The 17,362-nt window shown below is 45.8% G+C and overlaps 1 protein-coding gene across 5 annotated transcripts in view; it reads right to left on the bottom strand.

The window, feature by feature from the left end:
- The window catches only part of PAX3 (paired box 3), a 74,572-nt gene that overhangs the window by 56,806 nt on the left and 404 nt on the right, over positions 1-17,362 (bottom strand). For 3 of the 5 annotated variants that reach the window (XM_062499153.1, XM_062499154.1, XM_062499157.1), the window contains exons 2-4: positions 16,608-16,843; positions 15,070-15,199; positions 14,283-14,417 (exon numbers count right to left, since the gene is read on the bottom strand). In XM_062499153.1, the coding sequence (XP_062355137.1) occupies positions 14,283-14,417; positions 15,070-15,199; positions 16,608-16,843 (501 nt within the window). The remainder of the gene's footprint in view (positions 1-14,282; positions 14,418-15,069; positions 15,200-16,607; positions 16,844-17,362) is intronic. The other 2 variants (XM_062499158.1, XM_062499155.1) reach the window with 2 other exon arrangements.

Here is a 17,362-nt window from a genome sequence, read left to right as displayed (position 1 = left end):
GTTTTCACATTGGCCTTTGAAGTTCTTCCTTGGCTGACTGATGCTCGTCCATACATAACTGGAAGAAAAGGATTCCATTGTGCTGCTCTTTACCCCAAGTGCATTATTCTCCAGACAAAAGCTTTCGAGTCTTAACTTTTAAACACACCTCTTTTAGGGTGCAATGTTCCTAACCCATAAAATGTTTTTTCGTTCATTAAAAACAAAAATAGACAGCTTTCTCCCCCTCAAACAATCCACTCTGCTTGTTAGTTTTTTGGCATTACTTTTTGCAAAGGGATACCAACAGAGCAGCCAGCTCTCGTTCCCAGAAATACAGTATTTTCCCTCCACACTGTCTCCAATGGCTTACCCAGCCCAGCTTTAAACATGAAATGCAGCCATTGTAGGAGCTCCCTGGTTTTAGACAAGACCTGGTGAATAATCACCCTACTGAAAACATCTCCAACATCTGGCAACTTGCTGCTATTTGCAGGGTCTGAGTGCTGGGTCAGGCAGGGATGCAGGAGCAGGGCAGGGGGTTAAGCAATGAACATGCTCAGCACCTGCTTGCTCTCTGCCTGATTCTAATCAGTATTCTCCTCTCATGGCCAGGAATGCTAGAATTCCTCAGTTTCCTCAGAAAAACTCAAAACTTTTTCTGCCTCAAGGAAAGGAGAGGAGGGGGGGAAAAAAAAAGAAAAAACAAAGAGAGAGACGGGGAAAAGAACCTTTCTGTTTAGGGTCTGACTAAATTTCATTAAAGACAATGCAAGTCTTGCTATTAAATTCAATAGGCCTTTTTTCAGATTTATGAGCAATCTCACATGCTTGACACTATTAATTAGAGGAATTAGTGGTGCTAAGAAGAAAGAAAAACATACAAAACCAAACCTATATATTTACTGTTTAAGGAATAGACTGTAACAACAAAATTTTCCTTGAAATTTTAGAAATCAGTAAAAAATACTTGTTTTGCCAACTGTAGAAATCAAATCTTGCCTTACTCCAAGTTGTATTGCAGTTTTAAATCTAAAAACTTTTCTTTTTTTAAGACCTGTTGACAAGTTTAAGCCAACCTATCAATTACAACTGGCTCCCCAGTTTTTTAGCTCATAACTTCGTGTCCAATTTGCTGGACTATTTCTCTTTGTCAAGAAGAACACTTGTAAAATAAATTAGAGATTTCATTTAACAAAAGTTTAAAATAAAACCAGAGTAGCTCACCTCTAGTCAGCCTGTGTAACAAAATACCAGCACTGAGAAATGCATTCTCTTTCATAAGTATGGAAATCTAGTGTTATAAACTATAAATACTGGCTTTGTATAACAAAACAATGTTTAAGGCATTATTTTTGTCTCCTTTTAATGTTCAGTACATGTTTCTGTTTTAACAGTACAATAGTTAAAAAATTAATATGATTTAAAAAGAGGGAAAAAATCGTTTAACAGCTATCCAGGAAATAAACATTTTTAGTGAATGCAAGAGCAGCTGTAGAAGAGAAATCATTTTAAGACCTAGGTGCCCAGGCACAACCACATAAATTTCAAGCACAAATTTGAAGCACTTTCTTAGAACCAATGATTATTTATATATATTGTTGAATAGATTTTTCACGCCACATATTTAAGAGAATTGCAGGGAAGAGTCAGCAAAACCAGCAAAAAAATCTGCATCAATTACTGCTGTACTTCTGTAAATACATGGTGGCTCAGAGCCTTAGTGTAAATTGGGGTAATTCCTCTAGATTCATGGACTTAATCCCAGACCACACCAGCTACTGATCTGCTTTAGCTTTAAAAAATACTTATAAAAGTACTAAAAATAAAGATGCAGAGTCTTTATCACTTCACTCAAGCACACCCCTGCTGCTCTGTGCCAGGGCTTGCTGCATCTGCTGAGTTGTGGTCCATACCACGGGCCACTGGACCAGAGGGTGCCCACTGACCCCTCTACGAACAACCCCGGTGTTCCCCAGCTCTGCAAATCCAAAAGCTGGAAGCCCAAGTACTCTCCCAAGGACAGGCTGCAATCCTATCTAGCCACAAGCATTCGTTCTAAAGTATCAATCCATCTGGATTTGCAGTTTCAGCAGATGAACAATGACAGCTGAACCTATGGAACACTTTTGATTCCTGGACACCAGACATTTGGAAATACCATTGAGGGAGGAAAATACCATTGGTCTCATTTATTTAAAAAAAAAATAATAAAAAAATACAAAAAAGGAAACCAAAACACAAAAAACCCCACAGAAATTAAAAAACCACCTGATACAAGGAGAAAATTTAACCACAGAGGAACAGCAGAGACCAGTAACTGGGAAGGAGGAGAACAAGCAGTCCTATCTCAGCTGGCTCCAGGCACTAGAAATGCAGAAATCACTGCAAGAAACACAGGGCAAATTGTAACTACTCCAACCAGTTCCCCTTCAAATTAAAGCCAGCTCTTCCAGCATCAGTTTTGCCATAACCACTTTTTTCTTGTTTGTTTGTTTGTATAAAGGTATCACTTACTCATAAACATATAAGTCACCAAGATCACTCCTTCCTACTCAAAAGAGATATTAAAAAAGATCCCTTAGCCCAATTCAAGGATGCAGAACCACACTCACCACAGCCCAGTCAGAAGAAAGTTAAAGCCTATGGGAAGACGGCCTGGGCAGCCCCTTTTCCACAGCAGCAAACCAGCAGTAGCTGTGCAAGGGTGGCAGAAAGCCCTTGAGCCCAAATCTCAGCGACCCGAGGCACCCACTCGGATGGCTGCGTGTCACCAAGTGCAAAGCACGACTGTGACCCCCCTGTCTCCACCTCGAAAGCACAGCGCTCCTGCGGAAGCTTGAAACCTCGCAGTAAATATAAAGAAACCACTCGCAAGCCTGACAGGAGGAAAGGGCAGAGCGGGGAGCCCCAGCTCCCTGGGAGCCAGCCCTGAACTGCACGGGCTCTGCTGCTCGCACTCGGAGAAGCACAATGGGTCTTTCAGCCAAGGGATCCGGCCCCGAAAAGGGGCCCGAGGCACCCTAAGGGCAGGCACTGCACAAAACCCGCGAGGCTAAAACAGGAGAGCGCCGCAGAGGTGCCTCCAAAGGGTTCCCCCGGGCCGTCCTGGCAAAGCCAGCGCTCCACAGCTCCCTGTGCTAGCCAGCAGCAAACATTCAGCACCTGGTGCCTCTTGCTTCCATTGTGGTCGCTTTTCTGCGTGCTAGCACTGCTCCAAGAACAGGAGCAGGTAGGTCCCTCCTACACTTTTTGGGCACCAGGAGGACCTTTTTTTTAACCCCCTCTCATAACATTTTTCTAGGGTGTTTTATATTTTATTTATAACTATCATTACCAAGATTCGGCTACAATCTATAGTTAGCATTTTTTAATAATCACTTTAAATTTCTGTCTCGGATTTACTCTCCCAGGGATGACGAGTCTGTTTCTGGTGCCAGATTAACAGAAATATTTATGTCATCAATCATCACTCCATCTTTTCAACTGCCAATACAGGAGAAGCACAGTAACACTGAATTCTGATTTAAGTTCTTCCTTGGCCAAGTGACCTCTTACAGCCTGGGGACAAACCCTCTTTATACCCATCATAGTATACATTTTGACAACCATTCAAATTACATGGTGTCCTTCCAAAAGTTTCATTTGCTGCGTTGATTAGGACCGAAGGTTGAGGACAGGAATGTTGTATACGGGGACAGAGCGTGCCTCCCCTCCTGGTACCCTTCAGCCAGGGAGGAGCCAGAAATCAGAGGGAGTGAGCAGCGCTGCCTCCCACCCTGCCAGGACTGATGGAGCAGATTGGTTACAGCAGACCTCCTTACAGCAGAGAGCCAGGGGGGTTGTTTGCTTTTTTTTTTTTTTTTTTTTTTTTTTTTGCTAAATCATATGTTAGAAAAATTAAGTGCCATTCTCTAAAGCAGCTTTTTTTAATTTGCTCTGCTTGCAGCATTTTAACTACACTTACTGGCTGTGTCAGGTCTCTTCTTTACCAGCAAAAAATGGATGTTTAGCACTATAAGGTCTTGCTTAGTATGAGAAAGTGAGGTTGTTCCCTCAAATATGGAATGTGATTAAACTTTCATGCAGGGCCAAATTCAATGCTAAGTAACCTGCACAGCCCTGCCTAGAGCACAGAACTGTTCTGATGTAAATGCCAATACAATTTGGTCTCAAGAAACTTTCAAAACATCGAGATGGAAATAACAAAAAGGTCTAAAATATGTCTGCTGTATGCAGCCATTTTGCATTTTCACCAGCACTCATGGGCATGCTGAGACCCTGCAATGCTTCTGGCTGCTTCCAGCCCTGTCCCAGAGCACACGACAGGCAGCTCACACCAGGCTCAGGGCTGTTCAGAAGAGGTGCACAAGCAGTTAGTTCTGAAGGGTTTTCGAAAGGCAACACTGTATTTGTTGGAAAACAAGTTGTGGGTACTAAAGCAACAGGGGTTTGTGTGGTTTTCTATGTAGCTGCCAAATATTTGAGCATTTTTGCTTGAGCCTGTTGATTTAAAAGAGAGCAGGTCAAATCAACTGTGCTGAAGCAGGGATGAACCCACAGGGCTTTTTCCTAACTGTGACATCTATTGTATAATCTTCTAAATAGATTCCTGAATGGTTTTTTCCTATTATTTTCCAGTTCCATAGACAAAGAACACAGTGAAGTCATATACCATACAGGGAATAGCCACCACACACAGCAAGGGAGGTACAAACGATGCCTTTCTCTGCACCACATGTGTTAAAATTATACAGAAAAAATTTGTAAATCTCCATCTATGACATCCCACCATAAAGATCTGATGACTGCTCACTTAAACCATCACTCCTTGGCTTTTATTTGTAGAAATTAGATATATAGATGTATAGAAGTATATTTTCTTCTATGTAAATACTGGTAATTTAATTCAGCATTCACTGACACAACAGCAACAGCATCTGCAGTGGAGTTACTTGATTTATCCTTCGATAAATGGAATTCCAGAGTTTGAGGTTTTTTTATTCAAAATCTGTACTTTTCAGGATTTCATTGTGAATCACTGTATTTCACTTCCCATCTTCTTTAGCTGAATAATTTCCACTTCCTTTTTTTTTTTTTTTTCCTTTTAAAACACCTTTCTTCTGAAAAGAACTTATATTTCTGTTCATGAAGCCAGCTAAGTCCTGACTTGCAGCTAGTTCTGGGCAAGTTTCTTTTCTCAGCCTGACGGGAGGGTCTGGGTAGGTGTCAGAGTATTTACTGGGGCACGGCTCCCCCCACCTAACACTCTGACCCTTCAGCACTTCACACCAGATCAAACAGCCAGCCCTGAGGTCAAAATGAAAAGGAAGTCCTGCCACACCATCTTCAGTAAAAACGGATTTTCTGTGGAAGCATTCCCTGCTACTCTGCTAGCCTGGTTTCTATAAAGCCTGTCTGTACTCATCTCCATCCTCCCCGGCACAGTGAAAAGGAGAGATGGAAAACAGTTTTAAAAGAACAATTTGGTTACTCTGGGTATGGTTGGTGCTACTGCCTCGCAGGGGGTAGATGGGTTGCATTTTTAACAAAGTGCAGAGTAATTTTGCCAAAAGAAATGTGGTTGCTATTGCTTTTCCAGGGTAGTATATGGAAGAGATTCTGATTTATATTGGCATGAACAGTCCTGCTCATTTAAGTAAGGTGAATAAGATTTGACAGAGGCTGAATAAGCTGTCTGTTTGCAGAATTGTCAGCCACAGACAGTTTATTCCTCATACTGTTCAAACCACGGTGATCTATGTGACAATATATCTGATAAAGAAATTACTATTTAGTGAATTTTAGATCAGACAGCCAACCTTAGGCATATCATAAATATAAAAATGCTTAAGACTGGTCCTTATATGGGCTTGTACATGATATAAACATTGATCATGTTTGGCAGAAAGTCTTCAGGCAAATATCTATTAAAAAAAAAATCAAAAGGTAGCATGGATATTGCTGTGCTCACCACAGCTCTCTATGGAAACAAAAAAGGTGAATCCATGGACCTGGAGAAAATTTGTATCTAAAATGCTTTCAAAGAGTATTAGCTCTTACTCTGGGACAACATGTCTCCTAAAGTAGCTGAGTACTTGCAAAGCATGCACAGAATGATATTTTAACCAGCAATAACCAGACAGAAAGGAAGCAGAGTGTATTTTAAAAGGTAATTAGAAAATTCTGATTCAATTTTTTCTGTCTTATCCTTTACTGTGCTGTTTTTCACAACAGCAGAGGAGACCCACCCACCCACCTAAAAATCAATGCAACACCAGGAGAGGCTTTCTGGTTTCACCAGGCTTCTTACTGCAGTCTGTGAAGCTAAATTTCTATTGTCAGTGGATGCAGTGGGACCTGGATCTAATACTCCCATACCTCACAGTTCAGATGAAAACTCGTAACATAATGACAAGGAAACACATCCAGATTGCACAGCCTCTTCTACTGAGGATGTGATGGGATACATTTTACTATCTCTGAAGTAAATATAGCTTTCTGTGCAACAAGGAACTGATTGTTCTCGAGGGCTCTTGCTTGTTTTTTCTGTGCAGCCTCGTCGATCCAACTTCCCTTCTTTTTGGGAGAAGGGACAACACAACCATCCTAGCTGAGGCAAGTAGGATCCATAAAACCCAAACTGAAGAAAATGACCAAACAAATGTTGCCAGCTTGTTTGCGTCCCCTATATTTTGAGAGCCCAGTGTGGAAAATGGGCTGGCTCTTCAAGCTCCCTTTCTTTTACTGGCAGCCTTGAACTATTTATCTCTCATGTTATTTGGTATACAAAGACAACTTTTTTCCCCCCTTTAGGCTACATTCATCGAAAAGACTACATGCAACAAAATTAGTTTTGGCAAAATTCAGTCAAATACATTGTATGTTACCTGCTACAATAGTAATATTTCAATGCACTGAATACTAAAAATAAAGTGATTAAAACAAAATCAAATCCAGTAATGCTAAAGAAAAAAGAAAACACAAAACTATAAGAGCATACAGTGTATACATTCAACAGATCATGCAAAATAAGGATTCCATTCAAATTTCACATCTCATTAAGGACAATTTGGCCATTAATCCATACGGGTTTAGGAGCAAAGAAGGATTTTCCAAGACAGATAAACTGAAATGATCCTCCTTTGATCTCCGAGGTTAAGAATCAGCAACAATGGAAGATGAACAACAAGGGGCAGAACCACTGGCCTTTTTATGTGCCACAATGGCATCAGCAAACAACTACTTAATCAATATTTGGCCAGGGACACTGAAAACTTTCTTTTCAAATTTTAATTCCTAGTTGTAAAACAACTGTAGGGCAACCAGCAAGATAAGACATTAAACTGACTGCTTAATTGCCTTTTACTGTCTTACTAGTTATATATGCACATTCTTAATAGTTCGTGAATCTTTATTTACTGGGATGAATAAACGACCTGTCAACAATCGCATCAAACTCCCCTAACTAAATAATCTCAGCACTTGACACACTTTAATGTGTCCTCAGTGAGTTTTAATTTCATTACATTTCACTTTTTTTCTGGGCTGAGCGATTGAAACTGAATTAGTTTAACAGCATGGGGCAGGAGTACTCCAGGGCAAGCAAAGTGAAATGCCGCACTCACACTACGTTAAACAAGGGCTTGTGGTGAATTACATTACTCTACATCATTTTTATTAGCCAGAGAGCTCAGCGTTCAGGGACCACTTGGAAATATCCTGCATTTTTATTTCTATATTTTGTTGTTTTCTCTGGCCAAATATGTTAGCTACATAGGATTTAAAGTGACATTTACATGGAGAAATTCACATTGACTGGCTTGTTCTGATTTATTGCTTTGTGTTTCACTCAATTTCTTCTTAAATTAACCAGAAAGCACTTTGTAGTTCTGCTTCATTTCCCAATGCAGTTTTATTACACAGCTCTGGGGACTCATGATATTTTATCACTATCAGCTTTATTGGCTTCCCTCTCCTAAACCTTGTCCTAACCCTTATCGATAAGTAAACCCAAACCCAAACCAGACTAAATGTTCCCCAAATAAGCATTAGATAAAAGTGTTGTCTTTGCATGATATAACAGAGAATCACTATTCAAAATCAGACACGTGAAATTATTTGTTTTAAGAATTGTATCGGTATTGGCTTTTACTTACAGCATTAATTGCTAATTAGCTTCTCATCTAATTAAAACCTCTGTCTTCTGATCCCACTGCTCACTCTGTGTAAACTGAGACACAAAGATCCTTGCCCTCAGTGAGAGTTTTGCCAGAGTTGTACTCGGGATTAAAGTCACGCTCTTGTGCAAACTTTTGCATACTTTTTGCAAACAAATAGAATAGAACAAATTTGGGCCCCATTCCTGCATGCCCCAGCCCACGTGAGCAGCATTACACACGTGAATAGGTTCTTTGAGTGGGACTCCTTGGGACTCGGCACCGTGTCCCACATCTGCAGGACTGGAGCTCTGATGCCCAACCTAGTAAAGCCCTCTTGTGTCCTAAACATGAGGATTTTCCTCAGAGCTGCAGCTCCTCGGCACATTACAGAGCTCGTTCCAAGAAAAGCCTGATGTCTATTATGGTAAATTCCTACTGACATTACAGATTCTGTAATCATAGGAGAATCTGGAAAGCCAAACACATAAATCACATTCTCAGGGAAGTCCTAGCATACCGAAATCAACCTCTGTCTTTCCAGAATGACACCCTCTAAGTCTAATAGATGAAGATTTTCAAAGCAACCAAATAAGGTGCTAACTTGGGTACAAATTCAAGTTAATCGACTGCTGTGTGTGAAGCAATCATGACATTTGCTAAAATAACATTCAGCTTTGTTCTAGATATATGTAATTAGAAAAACTGGAAAGGATGCCCACAGCAGTTCTGCTTGAACAGGCTCTGACTCTCAAGTTGAAGAAAGCATCCCTAGCAAAGCATTCAAATCCATTAATGAAATCATGATTTCAAGCCAAGGATATGATGTGTATATATATTACTTCAGAGAGTCGCTGCTAGATTAACACCCTTTCTTCCCACAGCTGGAAATATTACTGGTGCTTTTGTCAGATGATTAGCCTGAAGTTAGTCTGACAATTAACACTCTCCTCAAAATCCCCCACTTCAAGACAGGAGGGAATGGACTGCCCCCGGCAGCTCTGGAAGAGCAAACTCCACTTTGAAGTCACCCTAAAGTCAAACATTTAGCACCTTTCTAAAAACGCTCAGCATGCTGGGACATCACACTCTCACTTGATGGTGAGGTCATTATTCATTGCTGAGGTCATCACTTGTTGTTGTTGTTGTTGTTGTTATTATTATTATTATTATTATTATTATTATTATTATTATTATTATTATTATTATTATCTCAGAATAATGATTTGGAAGCAGAAGCCTGGCCTGGAGCCCCACAGTGATGATGGGTCAAGCAGAAGAAACAAAGCTGTGCTGGCTTTGCATGGAATCACCTGCACCAATTTGCACTTGTGCAACACCTGGCTTTTCTACCCAGGCCTGGACTCTCACTATTAAGGTATGAGGAAAGAGAAAGGGGAAAAGGCAGACAGAAGATATAGTTGGCACTGTCTCCCTTGAGCCAAATTCTGGACTCACAAGGGAGTTTTTGTTAATTAAGTACTATTTCTTGTCAGCTCTGAGAGCTTCATAAATGACACTGTTCAAGTGACAAGAGTTGATTTCTTAGTGACCAAATGTATAGAGTACTGCATGAAATTTTAGGCTCAAGGAGATAACTGCCTGCAGCCACAGCCATCACATCTCACTCAATAAGTGAATCTTTACCAAGAGCACTGAGCAGGGGAATAAACTGTGCTTGTCAGCCCACAACAGCAATTCACACAGCACCTAAGTCCTCCTGTCTGCTCCTTAGGACAGGACACTGGAGCAGAACCAGGACAACCCCTGCATCCAAAGTCTAACTCAGCATCTGACTCATCCCATGCTCCAGCCACTAATCCAACAGTCTACTAGGCAGAAATGAATGACTAAAACTGATATATGGTGCCTCCTTGTTAATCTTCTCCCTTAATAAAATGGCTTTATTAGTTTAGCAATCTAAAAATAACTGGCTGCATGATACTGACCAACCCTAATCAAAACATCTGCCAGCCCATCTAGCTCGAGCTACCCTTTAGATCATGTGCCACCACTTCAAAGCCTCCTGCATCAAGTCAGTAATTGTAACATTGCATCTAAATATTTAAGCTAGGGGCTGGTAGTCGCGTGTCCCATTTACAGTCAGCATCTGTCCTCTAATTCCATTACAGTACAAAGCAAAAATGTTTCCCAAAACTCACAAACAGGAAAAGCATCACACAGCTAGAGAGGCAGCAGCAGCTTGAACTTTCGAGCTGCTGAGCAGGGCTTTTGTGCTAAGGTCCTTTTTTTCCCTACCCCTTCAAACTCCCCACATACACACACTAAAATAGGGGTGGTGCCGAAATTGTATTAATGTGAGCCTCAGGCACACAGAAAAAAAAAGAAAAGAGGAAGGGGAGGGAAAGGGGGAAGGGTTTGGTCCAAGATGAAAGTAAGAAGAAAATAAAGGAGGCAATTTAGTCTGCTGTAGCCTGAATTGCTCGCAGTACAGCCAAGGGTAGAGGCTTGGGATGAGTAGGGCCCTTTTTGGACGGGTGCACATGACTGGGGGAGGATCGGCCGGGACAGAGCCCGGGGGCCAATTCCCCTGGCTGGGAACAGAGGCCCCCTTTGAGGTCGGCGGGGGGGTCCCGGCCCCAGCCCCCGCCCCAGCCCCAGCCCGCTCAGCGGGCCCGGGGACCAGCTCTGCCCCGGCACTGCCGTGCTGAAAGCCGCTGGCTCCTGCCAGAAAACAACAGCTACTTGATGGAGGGGGAGTTATCAGATTAGTCAGCAAACCATGCCGCATATAACTCCCACCAAAGGTACGAGCAACTCCCTCTTCTGTAGTGGTTATGCTAAAAATAAGCCCTGATGTGCCACATAAAGGCACAAAACTTTCTCATCTTCTTTATTTATGGCTTGTGCCTTTAAGAAGAAATTATCACACATGCAGAAATACAGATATGCTTATATAGAGCTATCAGCCTCCTGATACACACTCTGACAATCAAGTTTTCTTTAAATATATACCCAGAATCAGAGGTGAGTGTGATGCTGGCAGAAACACTGAAATACAGCACGTACAGGGCTGCACATGTGGCATCTGTAAACAGCGTGAGAATCACGTGTAAGTGTCCAAGAAGACAGGCTGAAACAGAATCACACCAGGTATCCAAAAGTTTACCTACACCCATATATATGGTGGGAGAGATCCCAATGATACACTGTTCTTATCACATATTTTTTTTAAAGTATCATGTTTCCATTCTGCCTAATCCTACTCTTCTGTAAATACTCCCTAAATCCTGAATTAGTTACCATTAAAATGACAACAGTTGTCCTCGTAAAAAATGCCACTCCTTGAGCCACCCAAAGGCCCATAGCGAGGAGGGGATTTCAGGCAGCGCCAGCAAATGTCCAGCACTAATGTGTGCTCCCGAGCAGAAAAGCCATACTTTGCTTCGTGATCAGCCCCAGGAGTCACTGTCTGACCTATCCCACAGCCTTGCCTGGCACCAACGCTCCAGGATACCCCAAGCCCTCAAGAACAGAGCTACAAAAACTCCTCATATTGCACAAAATCCCACACCTCTTTCCCCTCTCTAACACAGAGCACTCGGCACTGAGCTAGCACCCGAGGGCTTTGCTGCACAGCACATGGATACCCTTTGGACATTCCTAAAGCAACCCGAGTGTCAGAAATGGCATCTGAGATGCATTGCCAGCCTGCACCCTCTGCCACACCAGGCCTTGAAGCCAAGCTGGTGGGTGCTGGCAAACACGATCCTGCGGCATCAAAATCCTTATGAGCACTGCCAGTTATATTAGTAACAGAACAGGATTGTTTTTATAGATGGAGTGAAATCAAAGCTCCTCAGCTGGTAATGGGAGTTGAAGCAGAACTTGTTTATTGTTGGTCAGATACAGAAAGTAGTGGTGGACTTCTTTTATGGCTATTCTTTTCTTCTAATGGTCTCACTGGTGTGTTGTCCCTACAGCATCACACTCCTGCACATGCAGGGCACAAGGATGGCAACAAATGTTTTCTGGAGCAGCAGCGTGTGCTCGCACTGCAGCATCCCAGCCACTCCAGTAATGAGATTAAGCAACAGCTTGCTAGTCAGGGAGGAGGAGCAGGCGTTGTTGCGGGGAAGAGCACACTCTCCCTCACACTGCCAAGCCTTCCCAGCCACTGTCACAGGTGGGATTACCAAAGCTGCAGGTTCCACAGAACTGTCCGGTCATGTTCACACAGCAAAAACCTGCATGCCTAGGGCAGGAGAGGACTACACTATCCCATGTAATCAAGGGGAATATTGCTAATAATTGAACTCAAAACAAATAAAGTTAGACACTCGTATGCACAGAAAGTGAAAGAGTGTGTACATCAGGAGGTGGAATGCAGCCTCCTCATACGACTGTGCTGGGAGGCACGAGTGAGCCCCTCTTGCAGCAAGGCATCACCAGCCCCAGTGGTTTTCCTGCAAGAGTTTTGAGGCTACTCTGGGCTGGTGACAGGCAGCCATGCACCCAGACACTGATTTATAATAAATCAGGAGCTCCACTTTAAAGGGCAGACAGTTAAAGAACACGAAGACTGTTTCAAAGAGAAACAGAAGGATGAGTTATATTGATAACAGCATTTTTTCTCTTGCTGTCTCTATTAACCACTCTTTGCTCCATAAAGCATTGATATTATCAAGGCTTACTATCTTCTGTTTGTAATCTCTGTCAAGAAGTTCAAGAAGGCAGCAAAGTTAGTTATTTAACAACTAGGGCAATGAATTTATCTAGTTTTCTCTTAGTGCACATCCCTCTTGGAAAACCCTCTGTTGAAGGAGATGCTGGAGAAAACTCTGGACCCATCATATGGGAGCAACTAAACCAGGCAATCGAACTGTCCCTTCTGGCCCTAAAATCTCTAATTTTGTTTGCATCTTCTGTGTGTCTTTATTACACACCTCATTGCAAACACAAACAGAAGATGAGGCTTCCCTGAAAGTTTGATTAACAGTTGTAAACTAAGTTTTAGGAGGGTTTGGGGTTTGTTCCAACAAAACAAGGACAAGTCCTACTGTCAAAGAACTAATTTCTCTTGTCCTTGCACAGCACCAGCATCCCTTGATGCCTAGAAATGCTATAAATATTTTCTTTCTAAAAACAGCTATTTTTTTCCACGAGGGAGAGTCCATAAAACTGCGTGGAGCATCAGCTATTAGGGGCTCATTGAATAATTCATCCCTCATTGCAAGCCCATAATGTCTTTTCTCAGCCTTTTGTGGGGCTGTTTTCTCTTCTTTTCTCCTTGAATTATAAAAAGGTTGCCTTCTTTTGTTCACATCAAGCTGCTGCTAGCTGAAGCTTTGTCTGTGCAAAGCCAAAGTGTGAGTTTCAATGGACTCCCCCCTCTTTGTTTTCCAAGTTCATCTCCAAGTGTAGATTGTGTATAGAAGGCCTTCTTTGTAAAAGCTGGAAAAGTTGTACAAATGTTTGACCAGCTCATTTGGTACTTTTGTCTCGCCTTCTCCAGTGCCTGTGCATGTGCTGGGCAGCAATTTCCACACAGAGGCAGCCCGGCCGGGCCCTTGCCTGGCCCTGCACCCTGGCCCAGCCGGGAGCCAGGCATGGCTTCAACGGGAGCAGCAGCTGTGCCCCGCAGCAGCCCTTCACCTCCGCCTTGTTCAGGTTGCAACCTCCTCGCAGTCCCGGGCCAAACACCAACACATGCTCTTCCCAGCAGTTTTAAGAGTAGGAAAAACAAAACGTGTGTCTCCCTGCCCTGTTCAGACTGCAGAGACTTAAAGCTCCGCAGCCTTACGCTGCAACTACCCCTCTTATTGCTGCTGCAGCCTTTCACTTGGCTTGGGGAAGGAGCCCCTGCACGGCTGTGATCAGGGGCTTGGTGGTGGCTCCAACCCTCCCTGCTCCCTGCTGATTGAAAGCCAAACTAGCAGTGACTCCCATCTTTGTTCCAGCCTCTGCACCACTCCTGCACACTGCAGGGTCGTTCCGGTGGGGGAATGGGATGCGGTGGGACGTGGCAGCCAGACTGTCAGAGCTCACTCCTCGCCCTACACCTCCCGCTGTGCTGGCCCCAGGACAACCTCTGGGAGACAGGGAGTGATAGCCACCAGCACCTGGGACTGGCACTGGCCCGTCGCAGGGCTCCACAGAGAGCAGGGGCAAACAGGACTTTACCTCTTTCGCTGAGGATGCCATCAATGCTGTGCTTGGCCTTCTTGTCGCCTTCCTCCACCTCTTTTCTTTCCAGCTCAGCCTCCTCTTCCTCGCCTTTCCCAAACTTGCTCCGCAGGATGCGGCTGATGGAGCTCACTTCAGGGGGGGAGTGCAGAGCTGTGACCGGCTCGTCCCCAGCAGCCCCCCGCGGCTCTCGGCCGGCCCGGGGAGCTGAGTCCCCCACCAGTGCCACTGGCCTGTGTCCCTCGGCCACTGCCGGTCGGGACTTCGGGAAGGCAGCTGCCCTCTCCCGTCCCCGCGGGGGTTTCACGGGGCACCGTCCCGCTCCGGACTCCAGCACGGGCACAGCGATTCCCGAGAATCTTTCTTTGTCCCGAGCCCGCATGGCGGGTGATAAAGACCCTCGGACAGCTCACAAATACTGCTCCAGCTCCATGTGCCCCCCGCCCCATTCCGCAAACAACCCGTCGGCGCGGGGAGCTGCTCCCCACCTCCGGCTTCTCAGCTCCGGGTCTCGGGCAAGCCCCGAGCCCTCCTGCCGCAGCAGCCCGGAGGGGACGGCGGGGAAGCGTCGGGAGGAGGAGGGGAGGGAGATGCAGTTGCGATTTAATTGAAAACACCCCGCCGAGAGCAGGAATCCTCCCGGGACGCGCCAGCGGCTCCGCGTTGTAATGCCGGCCGCTCCGTGGGCTCCGATCCCGAGCGGACGGGGCTCACCCGGGTACCGCGCCGCCCTCCCCGGGCCGCCCCCGACCCTCCGGGGCCCTCCGAACCCCCCGCTCCGTACCTGACGGCACCGAGTTGCGGTCACACACCCCGTCCTTCAGCAGCTTATCCCGGATCTCCCAGCTGAACATGCCCGCGTTTTCCCGCTTGTATTCCTCGATTTTCTTCTCAACATCCGGCGTCGTCACCTGCTTCAGTAAAGACAAGACGAGCGGGCACAGTCTGTAGGGCCGGGGGAGCCGGGACTGCCGCCGCCAGAGCCCCGGGGCGCTCGGAGCCGCCCGCACCGTCGTCAGCGAGAGCCGACACCGGCCCCGCTTAGAAACGCCGATATAAAACACCCGAGTGCTGGCAGGGTAAAGTAAGAGGGGACGCAGAAGGTCATAACGGGCCTCAAAAGACGAACACACTCCGCCTTAAAAGAAACGTCCCAGAAAATCCTCCAGGGTTACAGGGAAGGTGGGACAGAGCCCTTGGCATGGAAAACTCCGAATTAGGCAGCACCGGCTTCTGTGCGGCCGAGAAAATAACCAGGTCGCGACCAGCGGAGGACTTCGGGCAACGAAGCTCCAGGTCAGTAAAGTTTCGGCTGAATAAAGTTTGTAGTTCCGAACAAAAACCAGCGTAATAAAAACGCAGGGAGGTTCGAGTACCGGCATTTTTCTTCGGCAGCCTCGTGATTTTAAAATAGATTTTAAAATCAAACAACAAGAACGATCTCCCGGCTGGCAGTAGCCTTTCGTTTGAGTAGCACGCTTATAAAAAATTACCTCTACTCATAACACAGGAAAAGTTCGGGCATCGCTTTGCTACTTTAGAAGAATCAAAGAAGTGGTGGGGAGCGGCGGGAATCTAGCAACAACTTCCAATAAAAACTCAAGCCTTTATTTCGCTTGAGTTGGAAAGAGAAGCTAGAGAAGAAGAAGCCTAATCTTGGGGGAAATGTTCGCCTCCATTATTGTTAGCGCTAACTTTTCGGTGGCGTAGCTATAAATACACGCAGCTCTAGAGAGGAGAGAAAAAGTAAACAGAGCAGGAGAAGAAGCAGTAAAGAGACAGACAGAAATACAGGTAATTTTGTTGCGCTTTCAACGAAAGAGGGGAGGGCCCGATCCAGCCGTGCTGGGTCAGCTCCACCACCGGACCGATCGCGTCCCGGTTCGCCCCGAGCCCTGAGCCCTCCTGCGGGAAAAATGAGCGTGGGGCACGCCGGGCTCTGCGAAGCCAAGCGCTAAAAAAAAAAAATAAAAAATAAAAAAAATAGCCCTTTTCTCCCTATTTTCGTTTGAGGATTGTTTATTTATTTTTTAAAATAGCATTTCCTTAATTTAAAGTATATTATTGCCAAGAACTCCAAAAATATTTTCTAAAACCTCAAGAAGTTTGAGAGCAACAGGCGGGGACACGGCGGGGGTGCTGTACCCCATGAGTATCTCTGCCCACCCCCGGCCTCGCACGGTCCCCCCCGGCCCTCCCGGGTGCCGCCGTCCCGACTGTAAACCCCGGTGCCGACCAGCCTGGGCCGTGCCCCGGTCGGAACTCGTTCCCCGCCACCGCGACCGGGGTTTGCCCGATTCCATGCGGGCGGGAGGGGCTCACCTTGGGTTTGCTGCCGCCGATGGCCCCCGGCCGGATGGAGCCCGTCTCCTGGTACCTGCAGAGAATTTTGGAGACGCAGCCGTGGGACACTCGCAGCTGGCGGGAGATGACACAGGGCCTTATGCCATGGTGGGCCATCTCCACTATCTTGTGCCGGATATGGTTGGGTAAAGGCCTGCCATTGATAAACACTCCTCCGAGCTGATTGACTCTGCCCTGGCCTAGAGGGGTAGAGACTAGAAAAGGAGGGAAGGGAGGCAGGGGGGTAAATGGCGTTAACGTCTCCTTCGGATCCTGCTGCGTGTTTTTGTTGTTGTTGTTGTTTGTTTTTTCTGTTGTTGTTAGTATTTTTTTGTCGTTGCTTTTCTATAAGGTAACTCACCCCCGCCCGCCTCACCGCGCGCCTGGGGCCCGCAGCTCCCGCGGAGACTCCGCCGGCCCGGCGGGCAGGGCAGGGAGGCGGCCGTGGGCTTCACCTGTTGCACTCAGCCGGAGCCGGCTTTCAGAGCCCGCCTGGCTCCGGCGGAGGAAGGGAAGCGGTGCGGGAAGGCCGCAGTGTCCCCGGCGGCCCGGGAGCGGCCGCAGCCGCCCGTGCTCCCTCGGGCAGGGGCCTGGTGGTCCCGGCACTGCGGGGCCCTCGCACCGCCGCTACCTCGATTAAGAGCGGCCACTAGCCGACCCACGGTTCTAAACTTCCTTTACGTTTCACACTGCTTTTACTCGAGTTTAATTTCTTTCCTAACTTTCCCCGAACT

Source organism: Cinclus cinclus, chromosome 10, assembly GCF_963662255.1.
Source record: "Cinclus cinclus chromosome 10, bCinCin1.1, whole genome shotgun sequence".
NCBI lineage: Eukaryota > Metazoa > Chordata > Aves > Passeriformes > Cinclidae > Cinclus > Cinclus cinclus.
The sequence above is the reverse complement of the archived record's forward strand: the minus strand, read 5'-3'. Positions and strand labels throughout refer to the sequence as shown.